Here is a 20,409-nt window from a genome sequence, read left to right on the forward strand (position 1 = left end):
GAAATTATATGCAATGGTTTGGCACAGTTTCATCCATTAAAAGCAGTGTGTTCATATACCACATCTTCATATACACATTCTGTGTATGGCATTACATAGAAAGTAAAGTAATTGCATACAGTTACCAAATTACTTATAGGACACTGAATCTTCCTAGGGTAGAGGACCAAACAAACTTATCCTATGTAGAAAAGGTGAGAAACTAAAGATAGGATTGATAGATAGAACAAAATATTACTAAAGTTCACTAATTTCTTTCTCCATCTTTTTTCTTATTCGATAAAATGGAAAATAATTTATTTAAAATTCTATATGACTAATTCCACATTCTCCTTATAGAAAATGATTTCTTTAAAATTAGAATTGCTCTGGAAATTACAATGAACTAGAGAAAACACTAATCCAAAGATATCTTGAAAATATATTTTGCATGTCCAGTAGATACCGAAGTAAAACAATATAAAACAGGCAAAAAGATGCCAAAAATAACAGAAAATGAGTACTAGATAATATCTCAAACAAGTTATCTTTATACTTTCACATTCTCACATGTACGATTTTTAAGTATCTATTAAAAAGTCTAAAATACAGTAACACTTTTGGGTTTCCTTTTGCTTTATTTGAAATACATAAAAATAATAAACATTCTTTTATTTCTCTAAAGATTTACAAGAGGCTTGAATTTTTAATTTTAAACTTTAGCAATTCTTTTTAACTAAAACCTAGATGTGTATTACTGCCTTATACAGTAATGAAGATTTTACTAATTAGAGTTTGAAATTTGTAAGACACTAGAAGAACTTCTGGGAAACATGGAACATGCAAGCATAAGGAAGAAGAGGACTAGTAATTTAGTAGATTACTAAAGAGGAAAATAACATTTTCTGAAGGAACACTATTTTCACCCCTTGCCATCTTAAAATTTTAATGCTTCTCAGAAAGGAAGCTAATTCTAAGCTGCTGAGGTGACTCTGTATTCCCAACAAAAAACTCACTTGTTTGATGCGGTCTGGATTAACAGTGGTCTGAGGCTGTAGGATGCTGACAGGCTCTGTCTTAGCCACATTTTGAGGCATTTCTCGAATCTTCTCTGCAATGAAGCCATGAACTGCATTTAGTGCTTCAACTGTTCCCTGGATCAGACACACCCGCTCCGTAGTACCTGAAAGAAAAAAGTTGACATTGATAAAATGGGTTTGTTGGAACTTGCAAATCACTTGAATTATGTCATAAAGATGGTGCTCAAAAGCAGCCTTAAAAAATATCTAGCAGTATCTCAGTAAGTATCTTAAAATGTTTTAAGCAACTCATATTTATGTAGACTCCATAAACACATAAATTTCCAATCCAGTCTGGAAAAAAGGCCATTTGTAACCAATGTGAAAACAAAACAAAACAACAACAACAACAACAAAAACCACAGAAAACATTCAGTTCAGCCAGAACTACTAGCAAATATTATCAGTGTTTTGTTGTTGTTTTTCAGAATACACATCTTCCAAATTATTTTAGTCTAGTTCTAGACTATTTTAAATATTCTTTAGAAATTTAAGGAAACACAAGGATGAAAGTAATAGATTAAACTGCAGAGGAACTTGAAATTTTGTAATGTACACCTGGAGTGGAAGTGCAAATACATTGACTTAAGACAGAAATTTATATATGGATCTTTAAAACAACTGCAATCATTATGGCAACACCTTTCAAGGCCACTGAACTCATATGCTTGAGTATTCATCTTATCTTTTAGAATATTCGTATTTTAAAACATCCTTGCAATAACTTTACTGGAAATATGGTATTTTAGTTTTATTTTGTATGATTTACCAGAAATTATGAAAGCCTGTACTAAACAGCTAATTAAGACTTCACAAATTACCTTTCAGGATCTTCTATTAATACAGTAATACTGAATGCCAACCATAGATTACCTTCTAAGCATCCATCTTCTAAGACTGTGAAAAAATACTACATACTTCTCATAGATTTCTGATATGTGAAAACAATATTTACTGTGTGTGTAGGAACCTTGAACTTTGTCCACCAAGGGGAAGGGAGACTGCATGGTTTGATCCTGGGCTCCCCATTCTCTTTTCTGAAGACTGTACAGGTGCTCAAGAAAAACTGTCTTTAAAAATATTCCTCATTCCCAAACACTTCAAAGTGTTGTTATCATTTCACTGTTTCAGTGTTACCTGGTTTTCTTTTCTGCTATATTCTGCACTATCTAATTTTGTGCAATGGGGTTATCAGCCCACCCTAAGACACACTCTGTACAGCATAGCGATGTAGTCTGTAAAAGAGAATGGTACAATAGCCTTAGTCACCTGCAAGAACAAACTGTTTTTCATACTAAATGTTTCTCATCTGCTACTGTGGGTAATCTCTTTAGATTAAATATTGCATTCAGCAAAGATAAAGAGCCCTGACTGCTCAGGAACCAAATCTGTTCATATACACTCAAAACCCTGCAGTGCCTTTTTTTAAAGGAACATATGCTATCAGGCAACACTGAAATCCAACTTACTGGAAGTAGCTCCACAGCCAAACTGATATAAAGACAAGCAAAGAATATTTTTCTATTAAGCTGTCATTTAAAAATAATTTTAATTAGGATTAAACCACACTAATCATTATCTAAGATACTATCAGGTTAATAATCTTTGAGATTAAATCTGAAGATAAATTGATTACATTCTGAACAGTATGCTACATGCGTGTCAATATATTTGTCAGTAGACAGCAAAATATTCAGAATATTTATGTGACCAGTTATAGCAGCTTTTCAATAAATCATCTCCAAAATACAATGGTTCTATTTTTTCCCCCCCAAATAACACTAGTTATTTGTAAGAAGGGGGTTTGAAAGACATAAGCGGAAGTTACCACTGTAAATGAAGCTTGGTTCCTGCATGTAGCTTTCTTGATGCCTACTTTTCTACTTGGCTTCTTCCTCCCTTCAGAACCAACTCCTGTGGTTTTTGTGTAAAGCAATCCAGCTCTAAGAAAATGCTCTGGGGAGTCTTTACACAGCAGTATTAATTGTCTCCTAAATGATGAGATGTGATGTGGATTGATCAATGCAGCTAATGCAAGTGTTCTCTAGGTCAGCAGACAACACACTGAAATCAAACACAGATCAGGTTACATCCAAGCTACTGGAGTCTGATGTGGAAAGCACTTAACAAGGATGACTGCTGTCAAAACATGTGAAAAGAGAACAGCCAGTGCTAAACAGGAATTTCATTGGACTTGGCACTAAGTGACTAGAGGGTATGCTACTGCTTGTGATATTTTAGAACACACAATACAGTACACACACATTTAATCATACTACACTCCAAACATACTGCATTCTAATACGCACAAACCAGAATGTAGTAAACAGACATCACTACTCCCTGAAGAAAGAAAACTGTGCAGATGTAAACTCCACATAGAGTAAGATACAGCTTCAAGACATGTTATTATAGCAGCCCACTTTCTTTAAAGGTTAGGACTTAGGATTTCTACAGAAATAAATGAAAAACTTCAAAAAGAAGAGGGGTTTGAAAAAATTGTTCACACACACAGCTGGGAAACAATCTTTTGAAGCAATGTTGTCATATTCCCTCATATAAATCTAATGATTTTTCATTCAGACAACTGTGTAAAGTCATTTGCAAAAGTCACAAAAGAAAAACTACCAGATACATGACCAACCTGCACAACAAAAATAAGCCTACAACTCGCTGAAGTTGGTGAGGTGTGTCATTTAAAAACCTTCTAATCTCAATTACTGTCTAAAGCAAACTGTTAGATTATTATTTTCAGACATTTAACAAACCCACTGCAAGATTCTATGAAAAAAAGAACAACTCAGACATCAATACTTCTTCATGTAATCTTCAAAATATGTGCTAAAATTACAAATCCCATTCTTGAAACAGCTTAAAGCTTGAAAGACAAGCTACTAAATTTGTCTTTACAGATTTTTGAGTGCAGACTTTGTCAGTATAAAATGATATATTTTTAAAATAATTAACATATCAAATCAGAGTTATTGTCATATATGATACATTTCCTTGTAAACATATGAAGAAATAAAAAAATTGCTCAGCAATTTGATGTTTGCAACATTATTTCTATTTCTAATGGCATACACTGACCTATACTAGGTACTATGAAGCTTTATGTGTTTCCTTCAGAGTTCTGATTCAATAAACAAAAGTTCTACTGCATTCACAGAAACATTCACTAAAAAGTAAAATGTGCTTCTGTATTTTGCAAACCCGAGTCAAAACATTTTGGGAAACACGCTGTACCTTTCAGAAATGAATGTCTGGGTTTCTCTATATTTTTATTGGGCTTTTATATCAATCTTAAAGAGCCCAATGCACTTCCAGCATAACATAGCCCCAATACATCTACTAATTATATCTCCTTATATTTTTCCAGAGTAGCATGCCAAATTGTTTGTCAGTGAAAGGGAAAATCTGACAGTGGAGCCACAGCTAAGGCTAACTAATGGAAAGGCTAAGTTACACTCTCTCATCAACTGAATTGCATTAAGCTTTTTATTTGATAAATCACAGTACAACTGTTTACTAACCTTTGAATCCCATGTATTTATTTTCCTGACCAATCATCAAAAAGCCTGTACAGTGGGTTTCTAACACAGCTAGCAAATTTTTCAGCCTGTTACTTACCTCACAAAATTTGGTAGAATATGATTGTGCCTTGCACACAATTACTCTGGCAATATAAAAGTCTTTTGTAAATTGCCAGTAATGCTCTTAACATGAGAATTCTTTCTTGTGAATAACATTTCTTCTCTACAATTACACAAAATCTCAATAAATAAAACCAGACAATGAAAAAAGTGTTTTATTGAAATACATTAGTAGTATTTCATACTTTAAAGAGATGTAAGAGACTTTTCTCAGATAAGCATCAAAAAGTACATATCCACAAAACAAAACAACAACATCAACAAAAAAAACACATTGCCTCCATACCTACAAAAAATCCTTGGCTACTCCAGTTAGCAAAAATACAAACCATGGTAACCTCAGCGTTGGTTTGCGGGGTGAGGGGGGGGAGAAAGGGAATCATAGGATAGAAAACAGTTTCTGTAAGTCTCTAAAGCACAACCCTGTTGTTCTTACTTCAAAGTCATGAGATTTACTGAACGATGACCGGACAATTCATTCATGCTTTTCTCCTGCATTCAGAAAGGCGCTGATAGATTACAGTGGTAAGTATTTATTTCCCGGTTCTTAAAGAACAAAGCCTAATGTGCCAACAAGCGTAACAAGTCACATATGTGCAAACTGTAATAGAAAGCTCAAAAAGGCACTCTTCTCCATCAATAATTCTCTCTTTGTTGTACTTGTATTCTCAGTTCTTGAGACAGATCTAATTGTTATTAGTTGAGAGCTCATTCCCATCTCCATCACAGAAAGACATCTTTCTCAATACAAACCTTGATGTCCTCATAGACCTTCTAGAGTATAAGAGGAAACAAGGGCTAGCAGCAACACTAACACACTCACGTTCTGCATTCATTGTGATCCAGACAAAATAATTTGGGAACTGTTTACACAAAACACATACCAAATTAGAGACTGAAACTTAATATTGCCTGATAAAGTAATTAAAGTAACAGAATCAAAGAGAAAAATCTAATTGAAGCAATCTGTGAAATCAAAAAGAAATAAGTATGGCCTGCAGGAATCTTCTTGATGTCTCTTTCATAAAACCAGGGCATACTGAACTTAAGATGCAGATAATCGACTAGGCACAATTTGCTTAACTAATACTCCATTCTTCCTTAACAGAAAGAGAAACAAATTCATTTACTGTTTCATCTGCAATTACACCTCCTGAAATTCTAACTATTAATGTTTTCTGTAGCTATCTTATAGTTCTCATCAGTCAAACATCTAATAAAAAAGTTGAAATGTATATTAAGAGTGGTCTGTTTCTTGAAACATGGAATATTAACCAAGTGCAATCTATGCATGTGATTTACTAAAATCTGGAAAGTACACATTAGAAATACTAGTCTACCAGTATTTTCTTATCATGTGTCCTGAAGTTCAAAGGAAGCCTTAGCAGAAACAGGTGACTGCTGGGCCCATACTGATCACATGTAATCTTCCAGATGTGGCCCACCAGTGTGGCCAAAATGGTTAGGCTAATTAGATTTCAGAGAGGCCTATTTTTCTCAACTGTAGATCCCAAACTCAGTGCTTTCCCAGGTCCTCACACAGATTTGTGAAGGGAAAAAAAACATTCCAGAATATGCCCCACTGTGCCGAACTCCACTTTCAGCCATGTATAACAGAATGCCTCAGTGTGATTTGTAACAGCACCACAAAACTGGGACAGAACGCTACACTTGAACACTGGAGCATCATTGTGAGGCAGCACATAGTCAGGAAATATGTCAAAATAAATGCTTGTCAAAATAAAACAATAAAATTTTAATCTAAATAGCAATGTTGAAACAAGACAGACTCTTAGGTACACTTCTAGGAGCTCAAAATAAATCAGCTGTCTGTATACATATATATATATATATATGTATGTATATATATAAGTAGTTTATAAGAACTATTTTTCAAAATGAAATAGGCTTGTCATTATGTTTCATATATCTATTTTGTAATAAGCTGATAATAAGTTGCTTATTGATATACTTGTAAGATTACTAAGGATCCAAGAATTTTGATGTTACTACTTTTACTCAACCAGTAAACACTACTCATGTAAATAAATAAATAAATTCAAATGAATAGAATACATGAAAGATTACTGAAAATGTGAAGGTCTCTGAGAAAAAGGAAGCTGTCAAAATCATTAAAATGAAAGCACACAGAGTATCCCCATAAGATCAAATTTGATTGAGGAAAAGAGGTTTGACCTTATTTTTATAAGAAGACAATAGAATATACAGATATGAAAAAAATGTGTTCTTCCAGGTATCTGAAATGAATGTGAATATTTTTTCATGCAAAGCAACGTTTGGTTGGCAGTTAAACCCTCTATGCTATGCTAAGGTGATGTAAACCTTTGTTAATAATGCCTCCTACACATACATTTACTGAAAGAAAAAAAGCCCACTTCCATTTAAAGCAGTAAAACATACTTTAAGAAGTTGTAGGAAGTGATGCATCTTATAATTTGAAGAAATAACAGTTCAAATCACCATAGGAATTTTTCTCCTAAAAAATATTTTCTCAGTTTTCATAGTTTAGAAGTTTGTGAAAAGTTGTGGAAAATTTTTTTAGATAAGGCCTGATGCTCAAGAAATCATATCACCACATACACTCATCGCTATCTATCTGTTCAGAAGAAGCAAATAACATATTCCAGGTAAATGAGCTATACTTGCTTATTGCATGTATATTTTAAATATGCTTGCATGTAAAAAACAGAAAGCTAGTATGTAAAGCTATTTTTTCTTTTTTTTTTTTTTAAACAATATACCTATTCCTGCATTGCTGCTGTATGTTTTTTAAGATACAATCCTTAAAAAAGAAAAAAAAGTCACATAAGGATAAAGACTAGAGAAAGGTTATAGCAAATGTGTAGCAAGGGCTGTGGCAAATGAATTTCTCCACGTTCCAATCCAGAAGAGGATGCATGCAGATGAGTATTTAGATTCTAGAAAGAATGATGTCACGTGAAAAATAGGATCAGCTCTCATTTTGAGGTTTTATATCAATGCGCATAACAACATTCATATAGAAACACATGCAAATGCATACACACATACACCTTTGCTGCTGTACAGTACATTGATTTTGCTGGTCTCCAGTACTGACATTCTAGTTCAGGGTTTATGTAGTTAACAGGTAGGAGTTCGTGTGTACTGCCTGTACATTCAGTGCAATAAAATTATTTTTATCTCCCTAGTTCCTATCTGAATTCCAGATTGTAACTCTTTTATGGTATGTCTCACTGTTTTGTGCTTCACCCCCCTCCCCTCTAAATATTTAGAGTGCCTCTAAATATAGATGTCTAAAATTTAGAGTCAAGACAGATGCTTAAGAAATACAGGGACCTTCATTAACAACACACCCCATCTATTTATAATGAAACCAGCAACGTGAACAGGCAGGCCCTAGTTTACGATTTTCCAGATGGCCTAACACAGAAATACAGTCTGCGTAATTTGTTTCAACATACACGACACCTGCTAATCTTCCAGTGTATCAAAACAGAGAGATCATTATCAGCTAAGAAGAATCATTGTTGACAACAGGAATCCATAGAAAGTACTGTCTCTGGCAGAGATTGACAAAATTAGTAGACAGTTTATAAAGAAAAACTATAAAATAAACCATGCTCCTTAAATTGAAGTTACTTCTTTCTAAATGCACAAACTGTATAATACAGCATGAAATAAATTACATCACCTGCAATGAAATTACTAGATAAATGCTCAACACATCCTCTCCCAAATTAAATCATAAGGTGAGAATCCTGTTCAGAAAACCTCCTTAGGAGCCAGAGGGAAAGACAGAATTCTCTAGTGATTCCACAGCAGCAAAGTTTTCCCATTGTTGCTCTTTTGGAGATAAATTCTGTGAACTAGAATTTATGATGAACCCAAGTAAGATGCTGATTCCCAGAAACTCCCCTGTGGCCTGACACACAAGAACATAAAATAATCTTCACTGAAAACGTCACCACTTTTGAGGAGGCAAGAAGACAAGCTGACCTCCAAACGGCAGACTCCTCCTGATATAAATGTACAGAAAACCATCACCTTCCGTGTTTGCCTGAGAGATTTTCTACGTAACAAGCAGTAGACCTATAAATCAGAAAAAGAGCTTTAAGAACAGTATTTATCCTGTATTAATTTGCTGTAAGAATTCTGTACCAGGAGTGACTTAGTCCCAAGTATGTTTCATTCCCTGTCTCTGAAACAGTGATGCTCATACAGCTTCTCTAGCACAACAGTAGGGTGTGTTACAGGTTTAAGTGTACAGAATGCATAAAAGTTGTGGGGAGTGAAAGCTGTTCTGCTGCTCCTCTTCCTCTTCAACTGGTACATTTGATGCACCTACCTATTGCAGTTCTCAACTATGAAACCCCAAAAATTTTATCAGACAAAATACGTATCAGAATAAATACATCTTTAATAAAACCTTTTCTTAAAAAGCAAGCAGACAAACAAATGAATTTTGGGGAGAGAATCTACATGATGCCAGTTTGTGGGGAAGATGTAGTATAAAGGCTTGCTAAGGTTAGGAATGATATTTAAATGCTAACAATCCATGTGTAGGAAATACAAATTATCTATATATTAGCTAGAAGGTTTTCTGATTATCTAATTCCCCTTCATTAAATTTCTATTTTTTGTTAGAAGTATATGGTGCATGATATGAGTGCCATGTAATTCACTCTGAATTACAGCCAAGAGAATTTTCCCCCTAGACACTGTAGTATTTGCAGACTTTTGTACCACTCCTAAGACAATACACTTCTCACTGAAATAATGTAAGTAGAAGTAGTAATAATGAAGATGTTTATACTTGTGCAAAAGGAAGAAGTAACATGGAATAAATCAACATCAAACTGAAGAAAAATGAGAAATAAAACATCTTAATTAATGTGGGCTACTTCAACTTGAGCTAGAAAAATCTATGAAACAAAAATAAAATAACACAATCTCATCTAAAGTTAAGTTTTTAAATAGAAAACAAGAATATAATAGTCACATTGCCTCCATAATTGTGGGAAATCTTGTATTTTTCTTTACATTTTAACTACTACCGTGGTTTTCACAGTTGGTGCGAGGTTGTATTGTGTTTGCATCACCAATCATGAATACTGCATGAATTGAATCCAGACTCAGAACCTCAGACTTCCTATATCTGCAAGTTTCTTGCTAACATACTATGGAATTCAAAACCTATGAGACTTTGGGACTTTAATTTAAGCCTGTGGCAAAGATGCAGTTGTTCATTTATAAGCAATCACCACAGCTACAGAAGTTGTAAAATTAAATTTGAAAAGCCACTTTCCCGAACTTTTAAAATGATTAAATTATAACAAAATCAGTGCTGCTTTTTATTAGAAATACTTTTACTCATTAACTTTCCTCCAAGTTTAAAATCAAACCAAGACAATTATACATAACATTTCACCTGAGTTTGCACCAGGTTAGCATTGCAGATTACATATCAGTATTTGATTATTATTGTAATGTTTGCTCCTCACATGCATAATTAGAAGATATCATCAATCATTACCCAGTCAAGAGACTTTTGAAGATGGCATTGCAAATTTTATTCTATGCTGGCTCAGGTGCAACTCAACACTCTGAACATAACTTATTTAAATAAAACTTCCGTCAGTAAATCAAACCAGAATTATAAGGTGGGGTTTCTTACTCATTACAGAAATGCCTTGAAATAAAAATACAGATGAACAAAGCAGTTTTTTCTCAATATGTGAAATCTACAGGTCTCAAATCTGTTGAAATTATAGCACTATATCAGTGAAAAATAGATATTATGTGTTGGTATTTATAAGTTGCTACTTTTAACTATGATCCTCTTTTTAGAGTATCAGGACAGTATCCAGAGTGCAAATAGCTGACCATGAGGTAGTCCAGAAATCCACTAAAATACTGTGGATAGTCAGTGAAGATATATACAAATATATGACAGAGATACAATTGCATTATCATGGTGTTCTTTTCGGTGATAAAAGGAAATTTCCCTTTGTGAGAAGTGAGTACAGTGTTTAACTCCTAACAGTTCCTTAACATTTTGTCCTGAGTACAAATATACAAAAAAAAGTTTATTTTCAAATTGACGGTAAATAGCTAGATATCAGTCCTCTGCAGACAAACAGAAGCTTAGAGGTGAGGAGCAGATTTTGTTCTGTTTCCTTTTTCCTTTCCTGAAAGTTTTGACTTCTGTAAAATAAATTAAAATAAAAAATATACCCTCAGAAGATAATTTATAAAGGAAAGCAAGACTCCTAAAGACATAGAAGTCCAATATTTGTGATTTTCTAACAGAGAAGGAGCTTTAATCTCCTTTGTTTACAGATCTAGACAGTGATGTGAGACTCCACAGAAATTGTCTTTATGAACTTAAGTTAAAAAAATCTTGACGTTTTCAAAGCAAACAGAGGCTCCCTTCAAATACAGTTTTACATTTTCCTTCCAGACACCCTGGGTGCTTCCTTTGGTAACACCTGATGTACAATGCTAATGAACGTAGAAAGATTTGAAAGACTTCAGGGATAAACCTCTAGTTAAGTGAAAAAAAACAACAAACAAAAACAAACAGAATGCCTACAATTAGATTATTTAATTTGTTGTATTACAATGCAGTGGAGGCCACAAGCTCAGGCAGGTGAGACTTTCTAAAGCAGGGGATACATGAAACGCCCACTGTTCATCATGACACTCCTATTTCTCTACCCAGCACAAGCACAGCACTGTAGTTGTGAAAAATCAGTGAGAAATGAGATAGAAAAGTGATCTTCTTTTTGTTCTGTGTTTACTTATAACGATGGACTATCACCAGAAGAACTACTTTCTGCTTACTGATTAAGTAAAATATAAACAGAATCAAAGGAGATTTGCAATTACAAAGACAGCAATACCTCTAAGAGAGATTAAAGACTATGAAACTGCCCACTAAAAATTTATTAATGTGTATGTGGAAGCATATGTACATAAAATCTAAATATCTGCTGTTTTATATTTAATAATATTATAATGACAAAATTTAAATGTCACATATTCCGCAGACTGATCTATAGAAATCAGTCTGCTCCAGATGTCAGTGATGCTAATTTTGTTTTATCATGGCGACCCATTAGAATTGCATTTCTTCCCAAGTTGACTCCATATGCAATGGAAACCTCTTCAAGACTTTTCTCTGATGCAGACACTGCAAGGTAGAGTAGTAGCATGGAAATGTCTACAGTGCTGATGCTAACTTGGGAAACATCTAACTAATAACAAGCGGAAGCACTTGGAAAGAAATTCTTACATGCAGAGGTTTTACATGCTAATAAAAATAAGAGGTTATTATTCCTGAGCACAATTTTGAATCTTGATAAATTATGTAATGCATATCTGTCTACTATGCATGACACTCAAAGCTACTAGGAAATCAGAATGGGCATCTCAGATTGAAATTATCAAGATTTCTTCAAGAATCACTCAAGACTACCTTCTAAGTAAATTGCCAGTCAAATGGTTATGTTTATGGTATATGTTCCAAGCTATGGTGCGTGGCTAAACAGTCAATAGTAGAAAAAGCCAACTCTCAGGGAATCCAGCAGGATAAATCTTTAGCATTAAAAAAAAAACAATCTACAACAAGCTTATTTTATAATCTGGGGAATGTTCTCATTCTTTAACTTTTCAACTTACAAGGAAAATATACTTTAACATTAAATTCATCTGTAATCAAATCACATTCTGGTATAGACAGAGCCATCATTGACTGAAGACAGCCCATTATTCAGTACTAACTTTTCTGCTTACAGTGTTTATTACACCATGCAAGATAACACTATCTTTGCTAATAAACACTACAGTACCTCAATTAACAGGTTACCTGGAGGGCAGAGTAAGCTACAGCTTGCTGCAAATGCATCACACATTGTTCTGGCAGAATTTTCTTGGTTTTTATTTAAGTAAGTGCCAAGATAGGAACATCATATTCTTTAGATATTGAAAGTTTATTAAAACAAATGGATATGGGAAAGAAAGTAGGACAATCAAAAATAAAAATGCTGATTTTAAGGTTTTCCTTTGTCCATGGGGAAGGAGATATTTTTATATAAATATTAATGTGCATGTACACATGTATATCAAAGTATTTTTTAAGTAAAAAAAAATGAGTCTATAATGTATTAAATCTATAATGTAAATAGACTAAAAAAGGGGGGGCGGGAGGGGGGAAATGCATGAAGACCTTAAAAGATTTTTGAACTTATTTGATAATACTATTATCTCAAGTTTTTGTAGCAAGGCATTTTTGCAGTTACCACTACAAAATTCCACTGTAATTCTACAAGAAATCTGGCCTAACAATAAAATAGAAAATAAAGTGGCAAAGCAATACATTAACGGTCCTGCCATTGCTCCTTTACTCTCCCTAAAACAAATCACAGGATAGGACATGAATAGAAAGAGTTGTTTGCACATATAAACAAGAGTTAATGTCATATCATCTCTATCAACAAATCACCTTCATTTGCAAGGATATGAATTTGAGCAGCATAGCTCCCCAGTGTAACAAAATTTAGATGGAAGTGAATTACTCCTGCAATTGTTAATGGTTAGAAGAGTTAGAATGGTGAGCCATCAATTCTATTTAAAGGCTGCAATTATAGGATACTACAATCAATCAACTCTGCGGAATTATACTCTATTGATTGCTACATTGATTACTAAAATCACATTGAAATAAAATTCGTATATATTTATCTGCCAACTACTTAAAAATACTACTGTAAGACTTCTAAATGAATTACATCACAACCAGGATGAGAATTTCTTTTCCTTTTCTATAAGGAATGATGTGAAACCACTTCAGGAACTCATTAAGCGCAGTACTCAGCAACTTATTCTTAGAAAGAATTTTACTTTCTGCTACAAGTCTATATTAACATGAGCTCCTCATGGCAATCCTTTATTACATTATCTCCCCCACCACACTGACTTGACAAAATGTCAAGTGTCATATGTGTGTACATATCAGACAACTATATGAAGAAAACTAGATTTTCCAGATCTTCTGACTGAGTCAAAACTCAGATCTGGTTGCATAAATAACAGGTAGAAGTTAAAATACAAATTGCAATTCTGAAGCATAATAGAAAGAGGCAGATGTAAAGCAGAGTTAATTGCCAGCCCATGAGGTCCCTGACTGTCATATTTTAAGCTTCTGCTGTAAAAGAATATAGAGAAGGTAGTACACTGTCAGCCATTACAGAAGCAAAACTAAAAGTGGCAAGAAAGAATGGTGGATAATTGCATCCCAGCTAAGTACTTGTACAAGGACTTCTAGACTGGTATGGCACAAACACAAAAAAACGTTTGCTGCATTCGTAAGTACATACATGAACAGTATTGTATATAGCTTATTTATTAATATCTGCAGTAACCTGATTTAGATTACATATGATCTACAACTTCAGGTCTCATGCTTTAAGCTGTCCCAAAAGTACATAACCTAGAATATCAACATAGCTGCTTTGTTACCTTACCAAAAACAATCTCTGTATTATTTAAATGCAGTTTGAAAGAAAAAGATTACCAGATGCTTTCAGATACTGCAGCCTCTTGACTCTGAGAGGACTGAGTTAGAAATGCTAAGAATCTCCTTAAAATCCTGATTTTTGTAAAAACCTCCTCCAAACTGTCAAGCTGTTGATTTTAAGCTGGTAATTGTGCCAGCAGGCAGCCAGGCTACAGAAATCTACTATACAGATTTATGACTGCCACCCACTGTTACTGAATACTCTGCAACTATAGGCTGTAATCAGAAGAAAAATAATTAAAAAACACATGAGAAAAGAAAAATGTCCAGTTTTCTTTTTCTTTCTTTCTTTTTTTTTTTTTTTTTTTTTTTTTTTTAAAACAAGGACTCCATTTTCATCAACTTGATGTTCATTCTTACAAAAGTAGATTCACAACCAGCCTCCAGGAACTAAAATTCCCAGCTGCGTCTTCAAAAATGAAGACTAAACTTTATAAAATAAGGTAAGATTTTAACAAAAGAATGTAGCTAGGTATCTATTAATCAATCAAAACTTGCTCCTTTTAATTGCATTCTACCAACCTTCGCTTCCTTTGAAAGTCAACTAACAGCAGGCAGTAGCAGCAGGTGAGAAGGAATAGGCGATGGTAGCAGGTGAGATGAGCCATAGGTGTTCTATGCTGTCTAGCTGGTTTCAAAAACTTGTTATTGATTTAGACTTACTAAAATCAGTTTACTAAAAACACTACAAAAAATGGATTTTTTTCTTACTTTCAAGTGTCTTTTGAGAAGGCAAAAGTCTCCAAAAATACCTAGGACAACCAAATAATTACCCGCTACCTTTTATAATACAGTCCGTGTTTGTAAAGTGTTATTTCTCTGAAATTATACAGACTCCTGACCACATTTATGAAAGAAAAATACAGCATCACAGAAAGAAAAATCACCATACTGATTCACGTACTGAAGTAAAAATATATACAAGGAACATCAATACAGTACACTACAATACACTAACAATAGTGTTAGAGATCAGTTATCCTCTGAAATTCCTTTCTAAATGGAAAAAATTGGTACACTACATTTTAAAATTAACTATAAAGTTGTTGGTGCTTACTAAATATCAAATAAAAATAAGAAAATAAAAGCTTAACACTAAATGTCTCAAAGAAAACCAAAATAATATCTTAAACTGTCATTCTTTTGAAGCACGAATGCATTAGCATCATGCTCACTGCAGAATTTCCTTGCTAGTATGAGAAGAGCGTAAATATATTTCAATAAAAAAACAGTATGTTCAAAAGCCTTCAAATATCTACCCAGAAAAAAATAAAACTAATAAAACCAACCAACCAAGAAAATAAAAACAATAAGGCATGCTGTCAAAGAAACTACTACTATCAAATTATGCAACAGGACTATTCTGCTTCTTCATGTGCCTTAGACTCTGGGGACAGGTTTCCAAGAGTAGTTACATTTGTACAGTAACTGATGCATTCACTTTCCTTCACACTAGTAATTAAAATGGCTCAGAGAAAGAGTTACTACACTGAATGCAATCAATCATCAAGGATGAGACAAGCTGGCTTATAAAACTGACTTTTCCTATCAAATGAAATTACTTTAAAAAAAATAAAACTATACAATTTCATTCTGCCAGCTAATGACAGTGCTCAATTTTCACTGACTTTGCTGCGAGTTTCAGGTTTCTGTGTGAAGACCAAGGTTTATGACTTAACAAAACACAAGCAGACACTCTTACTACATATGTTAATATATTATAATATTATATTATAAGCAGGTAAAGAAACATTATGAAAACTGGTAGTCCTGATTTTTAGCATATTCAGTCTTTGAAAAATTTAGCACTCTGATACTACACTCCTGATATTTTAGTGTAATTCTTCAGAGTTGGCATCTAGACAAGTTTCCTACATTATTTTTAATATCCCTTGCTTTCAGTAATTGCTTTTGCAGAACAGTATTTATGAAAAATAGACAATTAAGCCAGAATTGATTTCAAAGTCCTCTTCTCTGAATCACAGAATAGCTTGGGTTGGAAGGAATCTTTAAGACCATCTAGTTCCAACCACCTGCCATGGGTAAGACATCTCACATGTGATCAGGCTGTCCAATACCCCATTCAAGAGTATCCATTTTATTTATACTGTGCTGACTGTTCTCAGCCACAATATATAGAATCTATCAACATTAAATTACACGTGACTCATTTGTCAGTTTATTTGCAATACTAAATGCTACTGTTTCATCTATATCAAAATCTACTTACCATTCTCAGAAGAAGCGTCAACATGTGTAACCTAAAATCTGAAAACCAAGAATTTCTAGCTTTATACAGAAATCCAGTAATTGCACATACAGCTGCAGAAGCTAAAGGTCCTGACAGAAACATGGAAGGAGACTATAATGAGACCAATATCTAAAATAGTTATTACCCCAGTTGCACACAACTGCATTCCACCCAATGCTGCTGCCCCCAGAACAGAAAGATTGAATCAGATTAGTAATAACTCCTAAACCTCCCATTTTCGGACTGACACATCTGGATAAACAAAAAAATGGGACTCATTTACCTCAAAATGCCAGGCTGAAAACCATGGTGGTTGAGGAGCTAATTCAAGAGCAGATGGCATGCTGCAACACCTACACTGCAACATCAGGTGGCTGATTTGTAACCCCTGGTCATGAGTCCCTATAAGCTCTAATAGGTCAGAAATCTTGTAATGCACAGACCATTTGAATCAACACTACAGAGAGAAGAATTGCTACAGCAGCTACAATCAGTTACCCATCAAATGTGGTATCCCGTTTCTTAAGCTGGTTAGCATTTAGAAAGAAAGCACACAGAAACTGTCTTCGGTAGTCCCAAATCATCACACCATTTCATATTGCCTACAGAGACAACAAAGTGTGGTCAGATTCCTATGAACTTTTAAACATTCATAAAAAAACAAACAAAAAAAAACCAACAAAAAAACCCTTTACATTCCCTGATTTCAGTATGTGATAACAAAACTCTGGAACTTTCTGGAAAAGAATCTAAACTGTGCTGTGTATTACACATACATATATCTCATTAACTAAACTCGAACTAATGACAACTCTGGAAAGAGTATGAGTGAAAGAGTGTAAATTGAAAAAGCAGGGAATAAAAACCATGGTGTGAACGCTCTGTATGTAGGCAAAACCAAAGGCTAAGTTACAGAATCCCTATTCCACTATACCACTCACTTAAATTGTTTTCTACATTTTCAGTTTTGTTACACTGAACAGTGTAAACTGTGGCAAAAATTCCTTTAATTTGTGACATGACAACTGTGGACACAGCAATAAACATTTTTCAAAAGCAGGATGAGTTTAAGTAGTACCTTGACAAAGAGAAGGCTGTGAAGAGCCAGTTTTTATAGGAGTCACAGAAGTCTAAAGAATCAACTCATGCCATGCCAGACGCACGTTTCCTGTTGTGCTGCCTTTTATTTCAAATCTTATATAGACAGAGTTTGAATAATGGGACTCTTAATACCCTGCATTAAAAATTTAGTTTAAAATCATATATAACAGCTGGTATTTATTATTTGCCCTAATTTATGGCAACAGCCATTTTCTTGGCTTTCCAGTAATATACCAGTAGCTGTGTATATCTGATCCGAAAGAAAACACAGCAACTAAAAACACCTTCCCAAAGTACAACTTAACAATTTTTCATTTATTGGCATTCAACCAATCAGACAGATTTATATCACACATCAGTGATTTAAGAAATGTAAGGAAATGCAATCTGATTAGTGCAATATGCTTGCACAGTTCACAGTGAACACAGATGTCTTACGTGCCCTACATTCCTTGATCTGACAAAGGTATTAATTTTTATTTTTTTTTAAGTCCCTCCCCCCCCCCCCCCCCCAAAGAAATAAAATTACAATAAAAAGTGCTAAGAATCAGCAAACCATATTTTATCATCAGTGAATAAGTGCTGTGAGGATTTGGTTTTTCTTCTTTATTGCTGGGGCTTTTTTTTTGCTTGTGTTTTTTTTGTTTGTTCATTGTTTTGTATTTTAACCAAGAAGGCATCTACCTGAATCAGTATTTTTTCCTGGATATCTCAAGGGAGCTCAGCTGACATTATTCATATTGTTTTAGAGCACAGTACACTGACAATAATTTTGAATTAATAACACCTATGAATTGAACAGTAGGCTTCTGAATTGTTCCTAACCTTTAATCTTTGTCTTCAAGGTTCACTGTAGAATGAATCAGCAATGCGAAAAATATAAATTGAATTCAAACACAATGAATACATTACTCACAAATTTTGGACCATAACTTACTTGCTAGATAACTAGAGATCTTTCCCAAATGAACAGTGCTTTAATCATAAATTACTGCTCTGTTTTAATGGTTATCAAATTCTAGGGTTCCATCTTTTCTGCACTGGTTTTGTGATTTCGATGCAACTATTCCCAGTTTCCTCAGGAAAGGTCAGAGTCGGGCTGTATTTGGCAGTATGACAAAAAAAAAAAAGTGTACTCTCCTTGCTCTATCACTAAAAACAAAAGGACTACAGAAAACAGTGAATCTGATATTATTCAGCTTGACACTTTCTTTGGCAATATGGCAGATGCAGACACATAGTCCACACAAGCACATCATAAATGAAAAGAATCCAGTCACACTGTATGCAACGTGACTGGTAGTACTTACAGCAAATAACAGGAGCAGAATCACTGTTACTTATATATGTCATTTGTATGCATCTGTGACTGGATGATGAATAATAATGTATGGGAGATGTTCAATTCCAGTGAAAATTATGAAGGAAATATACAGTCAAAAAACCTGCTCAAAGTCTTATCAGGTACAATTCATGGTAACAGTAATACAGGTTTCTAAAATATCTATTAAAACCCTATTTAAGACAAAAAAGCAATATTAGAAACAGACTTCAAACCTGAAATTTAGTACCTGATTTTTTGAAATGGAAGTTAATTCAGTTTAAAACTCCATTTCATATAGGCAAAGATTGACTGAGATTTAAAGTTAAGTTGAACTAACTGAATTGGCTTACACTAAAAGTAATTTTGTCTGGTAATTGTTTCTAGAGTGATGTCATGAAGCAGAAAGAATAATGGCATAATAAAACTGTAAGAAAACTGAAAAACAATTTTAAATGTCACAAAAAGAGCTTTAAAAAACCCACATGATCAGTTTTCAGATATTTAGCAGTTTTGCTCAGAAGTCATTCATAATCAAGTATAATAAAATGTAGCATGGGAACCTAGGAATTGTGCAGTAGTTCCATGCTGCTTTGTTCTCATGTCCCAACCACTTGCCTTTCATATAACAGAATACCAGCTGCTCACTATAGTCTGGCATCCCTGCTGCACTTCTCCCTTCTCCCCAGTTCAATGCAAGGGGCACCATCCCCAGATAACCCTTATTCTGCATGCAGTCTCCCCCTTGCTGGTACAGTCTCAATCTAATAGTGAGAATCTAAAGTCTGAGCAGCTTTGCGGAGCAAGTGCTGAGGACACTATATGGGCATATACCAGCAATGCATTCCTGCAGCAGAGAACACCAATGGAATCTCAAGCTGCATTAGAAGAGCAGCAGCAGCAGGCTGGGTGAGGTGACCATTCCCCGCTACCCAGAATTAATAAAACCACATCTAGAGTGCAGTATCTAATACTGGGCTCCTCAGTAAATGAAAGATGTTAACATACTGATGCAAGTACAACAAAAGACAACAAAAATGGTCACATGTATGAGGAGGAGCTGAAAGAGCTTGGGCTGGAGAACCTAGAGAAGAAAACACTTAGAGGGACCTTATCAACATGTGCAAATATATATCTAGTAGGAGAAAGTCAATAAGATAGACCCAGACTCTTTATTATGCACCAAAATCACAAGAGGTGATGGGTACAGACTAAAACAGGGAATTCCATTATAATACAAACTCGCAAAAAACCTTTTTCAGTGTGAGAGACTATGGAGAACAGAACACAGGCAGTGGCTGCCTAGAGGTCTCGTGCAGTCTTAATACACAAAAATGCTCAAAACTGTACATTATGTTGTTCTAGCTGCCCCTGTTTTGTATAAGAGCCTTCAGTTAAGCAGTCTCACTTCCTTTCCAACACAAATTATTCTATGCACACCTTAT

At 34.3% G+C, this 20,409-nt stretch overlaps 1 protein-coding gene across 6 annotated transcripts in view; it reads right to left on the reverse strand.

The window, feature by feature from the left end:
- NOVA1 (NOVA alternative splicing regulator 1) overlaps positions 1 to 20,409 on the reverse strand; it is a 123,514-nt gene that overhangs the window by 29,511 nt on the left and 73,594 nt on the right. For all 6 annotated transcript variants that reach the window (XM_015864914.3, XM_015864913.3, XM_032445172.2 and 3 more), the window contains one exon: positions 996 to 1,162. In XM_015864914.3, coding sequence (XP_015720400.1) covers positions 996 to 1,162 — 167 coding nt within the window. The remainder of the gene's footprint in view (positions 1 to 995; positions 1,163 to 20,409) is intronic.

This window comes from Coturnix japonica, chromosome 5 (assembly GCF_054131305.1).
Source record: "Coturnix japonica strain WE chromosome 5, WE-NBRP24, whole genome shotgun sequence".
Taxonomy (NCBI): Eukaryota; Metazoa; Chordata; class Aves; order Galliformes; family Phasianidae; genus Coturnix; species Coturnix japonica.